The sequence below is a fragment of the Etheostoma cragini genome, chromosome 9 (genome assembly GCF_013103735.1).
Source record: "Etheostoma cragini isolate CJK2018 chromosome 9, CSU_Ecrag_1.0, whole genome shotgun sequence".
In the NCBI taxonomy this organism is placed as follows: Eukaryota; Metazoa; Chordata; class Actinopteri; order Perciformes; family Percidae; genus Etheostoma; species Etheostoma cragini.
Window position 1 is genome coordinate 16,775,739 of NC_048415.1, and position 6,258 is coordinate 16,781,996.

Consider the following 6,258-nt stretch of genomic DNA (forward strand, 5'->3'; position numbering starts at 1 on the left):
TGATTAGCTGTATGTTAACGGTGAACCACAGACTCCAGGCAGATGGCTGACCTCTATATTAATCTTTACCTTGCTGTAATAAGTTAATACAGACTGGGGGTTTGTTGTTTCAGAATGGTGCTGAACCAATCCAGCAGGGAGTCAGCGAGACCACTTTAGGTTAATCTCACTACGACCTGAAATGCCCATGAAGGATTAGGCCCCGCCACAGATTTTTAGCACACAATGTCAGTTACCACTGCTCCCGTGACATTTCAAAGTAACAAACAAGGTCTAAAGACTATACCCTGTAAGAAAAGGTTTATTCTGTTGCAGCCCTAACACAGGCCTACATGTCTATGAGATGAGACATGTTTACAGATTGAGTGGACAAGAAGCTGCTTAGCTTAGAAAATGGACATAGCTTTTGTCTTGTTATGTGTCATGTCTGTGTTTTACATGTTTACGACGGGCAGGACCTATGTTTGTGACCCTCAGTTGCAGCAGTTCAAATACATTTTGTTTCATGAGCACAGGCACTTTAAAATTGTAGGCACACTGACATTTGCATGTGCTGATTGAAATGATTCACATAGCCTAGTGATTCAGATTATAGGCTGTTTTGATGACTCATTCATAAAATTGCCTTCAACGGTTAAATACTGCACATCCACAAAGTTAAGGGAAAGAGAAACAGACAAAAAACAGTAAAAGTTGAGATATTCTGACTTTTACATGAAAGAAAACGGGACTCTACGCAACTCCATGGGGAATTCAAAACTACACTCCTGATTTTGTTACTCAGGGTTTCTCTTAATTCTAGTTATTTTTCAGCCTACTTGACAAATATGTGTATGTATGTATACATGTATATAGTATATATATATATATATATATATATATATATATATAAATTGAGAAATAACTTTAGATTCTTTGATTTACATTTAAGTATTTCTGGCATCTGGCTTTCTTCTCTTGTCTTTCTTTTATCTATCTTTGTAGGTCTTTTAATAGTGCTACATAAATACATTTTACCCACTTACTCTTCTAAAACCACAGTTATGATGGAAAGCCTATATTCTATTTCACACAGGCTTTGCCCTCAAACAGGCTCTGTAGGCTTAGAAGGGTTCAAAGCCAGATGTTTGCTCTTTTTATCGTGACACTAAAGTAGCTTTCACACCAGAAATTACACGTCAGTGGCACATAAGCCCTGTGGAAGCATCCACCCGTCCAATCCACACCAACTCAGACCATTACTGTCCTCCGACCCATTTGTCCTTTTAGCACCTCGTGATCGTGGTCCTGAAAGGACAGGAGACAGCAACTGTAAATCGCTTTGGATAAAAGTGTCAGCTAAATTACGTCTTTTTTTTAAACCTTTAACCCTTTCCACGACATACGTGATAACCAATCAAAACCCTTTAACATAGTGTGATCCATTTATCTATCCATTAAATAACCTGAAACCCGCTTCCCAGATGTCAACTAACTCTCTGAAGCTTAACCTTAATTTAAATGTTGAAATTCCTTTTCAGATCCCTCATGGATAGGAACAGTTTCAAAGTCTGAAGGTTGTGAGTTCAAATCCTATTTTTGCCATTTGTTTTTATAAAGGATTTTCTTATTGTGAAAAGCCTGTTACTAAAATCATTAAAATAACTCGAGGAAATCAGTCCCAACCTGTATAAGTGACTCATAACACAGCTAAAACATCTCAAAGGAATTTAAACCTGCTGATGGAGGCCGCACTGTTTTTAACCGGGTCTCGTGCATTTGTAGGCCACCTTTTTGCAGCGCCGCAAATACGTAGGCTACTGTCAGGTAGCTTCAGGTGTTTGGAGAAACACCTGAAGAAATGTAATGTGGATGCAAATGCGTTGCACTTTTTTACTTTATATTATTAATCATAAAATTGATTTTAAGGTAGTTTTTTTTTTTGTGACACTCCACACAAATTTCAAACTAATGTATTTTAAATAGAAGTAACCTACATTTCGTGCCTGCACCACACATTGTTTCTGTCAGAAAACCTCCCCAACTTGACTAATGGTGGACTGCCACAACAGCAAAAAAGTAAATAAAATATGTAAAAACTACAAATATTTAGGAGTTGTCTTACTAGGGGTAACTCAGTCAATAAGGGCAAAAGGGCTGTTGCCTGGGCAACATTAGCCTGTAACTGTGCAAGTCCCTGCTTTTTGTAACCAAAGAGAGACTGCCTCATCAAACTATTGTATATTTCAAACTTCACAACATATGTGAAGAAACCAGTAAAGGTTTTGTGTAATTTGGATGGTTGGAGGACACCCAGCGGCCCAGCCTATGAACAGGACATCTGTTTTGGTTTCTTCTTTCTTTCTTCATTTATAATCATTCAGGCTATTAGACAATTGTTGGTTGAATTTTGACAAAATCCTATATCAAGGTCCACTCGTGAGCTTTTCCCAGAGCTTTCAGTCATGGGCATCAACAGTGCAGCTTGCCAAATTGTCACAGACGTACATAGATCAGTTGATAGGTGAACTCAGTAGTTTTGATTTTACATAAAACTTGTGAAAACATGTAAACTTTGAAGAGTTTTCATCCAGGTGGGTTTAAAACGCAAGCACCAAAGTTGATTCTTCAGCTTGGAAACAATAGCTTGGTAAAACCATCCCAACCTAAGGTCCATTTATAATTAGACCTATTCTCTATTCAGTCAAATCCAAAAATCAAAGGAGAGGTCAACTTTATGGAGCACACTTGTTTGGTACCATGCTGCAACGCCTGCAGTACTATTCTGCCGCTTTGTGGCCTCGATAGGCAGCACCAGTTCACTGTATATTACCATCGATGTAGAGAACGCACATTCTCTAGAGCACCTTGCTGTTTTACACATTAGTCCCTCGGTGGCACCCGTAGATTGACGTTAAAGTCAGACGTGTATCTAAAGCCTGTGAGCGTCAAAATCCGGAAGTTTCCAACCTAACAGCAGCAACATGATCGAGTCCTATGAGCTATCGCTTGATCGCGACTTGTTTGTCTGAGACAATTTACTAATGAATTTGAAAGAGAATGTCTACCAACTCAATGTTATCCTTTGGAAATCATCAACACAATCCGGTGATGGATAGCGAGACAGGCGTCATGTCTATTGACCATGGAGGAGAGTGGGGTAAGCGTCGGTTAGCTAGGTTACCTTATGTGTCCCTATGTCGGGAAACATAGCTAGCTAGGCGAGCTAACATAACATAACTAATACAGACTTGGCTCTAAAATGCAAAGTGTGAGAAGGTAATCGTTTAAAAAAAATGTGTCCGTCCGCCTGAAGTTGGATGTGTTTGTGTTTACATACGCTTAAAGTCGTTATTGCTACAGTTAGCATTACCTAGCTAGCTGTAACGTTAGCTGACGTAACCTGGATGTAATGTAAAAACACTAACCATCAACATGGCTGCAGACGTTACACACAGTGCACTTCTCTTACACAGACACACTTTATGCTGCACTTGTTTTTTTAATCACCCCCTTTATTGCTTATAGCATAGATGGATAACTGTTGAATGTTTTGTATCTAGCTATACGTGTTTGCACAGTTTTTAACTAGGGTTAGAAGAGGAATGCTTTTGTTAATCGTTTTTTCTGTATTTTACAAATGCCTACAGTTAAAATAAATTTTAACTTTTATCATTTGTCAGTTTATATCCAATATTCTAATCAAAAAGTATGTATTACTGCATACACTTGCTAATTCGATAATATGAAATTCATATTTATCTAAAGTGAAAACTGATCAATGGATTGAAAGCAGTTTGACCAGATGTTGTATGTGCTGTATGCTTGTTGTTACACAGACATCAGTTTGTTTGATGAGCTGGACAACCTGGGAGACACAGATGAGCTGCTTCAGGCCCTGGAGCATGCCGGCTATGTGAGTAACTTATCCTCTCTCAGTAATGTATGTTGTTTACTAAAACCTGCTTTATACTGTCTGTGACTGAAACAGAAAGACATGTGCTTGTTAACAGTGACGCATACAGATACAGGTACATCATTAGCTAACATTGTAGCACAGTATGTTTTGAACAACCGTAAGAACACTTAAGTGCTTTTGTTAAAGCAGTATCTCCAAACAATTTAGGAACAATTTATCTGTGTGTGTGTGTGTGTGTGTGTGTGTGTGTGGATGGCGGCAGTGGGATGGCGGCAGTGTGTGGGGTAAGGGAGGGGCTCCCCATATGTTTCGTAGGTGGAAGTAGGCAGACAGGGTAATGTTATTGATTATGGGGTTGAAAGGATAGTGTGCTGTCAAGGATGACACCCAGTCTCTTAACCTTGGGGGAGGGTGAGACGGAGCAGTTTTAAATAATGAGAGACAAACTGTCTGTTTTGGAAAGAGTGGATTTGGTGCCAATGAGGAGAACCTCGGTTGTATTACTGGTTTAATTTGAGGAAGTTTGGGGTTTTTATTTCAGAGATGCAGTCTGTAAGGGAGGTGGGCGGAAGAGTGGACGAGGGTTTGGTGGAGAGGTAGAGCTTGGTGGAGAGGTAGAGCTTGGTGTCAACGGCATAACAGTGGAAGTGATTGTTAAATTTGTGCAAGATATTGCCGAGGGGAAGCAGGTAAATGATGAAGAGTAGGGACCCCAGGACAGAGGCCTGGGGCACACCTGAAGTGACGGAGGAGGGAATGGATTTACAAGACTTGTGTTGAATGAATTGGGTGCGGCCAGAGAGGTAAGATATGAACCAGTCTAACAGAGTGTGGGTGATGCCTATGAAAGCTAGCCGGTTGATGAGGATGGTGCGGTGTCCAGAATCAGCTGCCATGAGGAGGTCGTTAGGGTTTTTGGCAAGTGCTGTTTCAGTGCTATGGAGGGGGCGTAAATTGGACTGGAATTGTTCATACAGGTTATTGTGGGATAGGTGAGAATGGAGTTGAGAGGCAACTGTTTTTTTTAGAATTTTTGAGATGAAGGGTAGATTGGATATAGGATGGAAGTTGTTGAAGTTGAATGGGTCGGCATCAGGTTCTTTTCAAAATTGGGGTGAGGGCAGCAGTTTTGAAGGATGTAGGAACAGTCCCAGTGATGAGAGTGGAGTGGAGTGGATGATAGCAGAGAGGAGGGGGACCCGGGAGGGAAGGCAGGCTTTAAAAAGTTGCGTGGGGAGGGGATCAAGTTGACAAGTAGATGGCTTAGATTTCCGGGTGAGTTTAGTGATTTCTGAAAACAAAAATATCGTTTTCAGTGCTATAAATTCTTGATTTAATTGTGTTCATGACTTTGTGTTTGGGTTAATGTTTTTTAAAGGATGTTGATTTTGTTTCTCTTCCGTACTTAAATGTTTATAATATTAATGAGATAAGCAGTTTTGTTAATGTGTAAAAGTGTGTTTGACTGTATATGTGTGGACCTCAGGAAGAATAGCCAATGCTTGTGCTAATGTTGGTCATTAAAAAAAAAAAAATACAGGAACAGCAGCACCTCACAGACATTGTGTGTAATAACATTTTTTAATTAAAAAAATGAATTCTTATGAGAGTTAATTATTGTGCTGTTTTCGAGTTTATTATTGTGCTGTTTTTCGAGTTTATTATTGTGCTGTTTTCTGCACATGGCAGAAATGCATTGCTCAGTGATTATACACACATTGCATAGAGTAGACTGTGATCAGACATGGCCTTTGTTTACCAATCTGCATTCTAATGTGGTCCATTTTTTAAAAATGTCTTTGGTTTCTCAGGCCAGTGAGCTGGACTTTGATATCGACATACCGCCGTGGAATGAAGTGGACACAAGCAGCACCTGCACAGGTACAGCAGTACATATTGACATCTCTGTAGACATGGCTATCACATTTCAGAAAAAAAGAGGCCTCTGAACTGTACTAAAATAGTGTTAGATGTCCATCTGTTTGCATGATGCAGCCCATGTGATGTGCTTTGGCAATTTGATAGACATATACACTCACCGGCCACTTTATTAGGTACCCCTGCTAGTAACGGGTTGGACCCCCTTTTGCCTTCAGAACTGCCTCAATTCTTCGTGGCATAGATTCAACAAGGTGCTGGAAGCATTCCTCAGGGAGTTTGGTCCATATTGACATGATGGCATCACACAGTTGCCGCAGATTTGTCGGCTGCACATCCATGATGCGAATCTCATCATCATCATCATCATCAAGATGCTCTATTGGATTGAGATCTGGTGACTGTTTGAGTACAGCGAACTCATTGTCATGTTCAAGAAACCAGTCTGTGATGATTCCAGCTTTATGACATGGCGCATTATC

General features: G+C 40.1%; 1 protein-coding gene across 2 annotated transcripts in view; it reads left to right on the forward strand.

Annotated features, from left to right (window-relative positions):
• Nucleotides 1-2,867: 2,867 nt before the first annotated feature.
• atf6 (activating transcription factor 6) overlaps nucleotides 2,868-6,258 on the forward strand; it is a 36,956-nt gene continuing 33,565 nt past the window's right edge. For both annotated transcript variants that reach the window (XM_034880856.1, XM_034880857.1), the window contains exons 1-3: nucleotides 2,868-3,139; nucleotides 3,819-3,895; nucleotides 5,710-5,779. In XM_034880856.1, coding sequence (XP_034736747.1) covers nucleotides 3,040-3,139; nucleotides 3,819-3,895; nucleotides 5,710-5,779 — 247 coding nt within the window. In that variant the 5' untranslated portion in view covers nucleotides 2,868-3,039. The remainder of the gene's footprint in view (nucleotides 3,140-3,818; nucleotides 3,896-5,709; nucleotides 5,780-6,258) is intronic.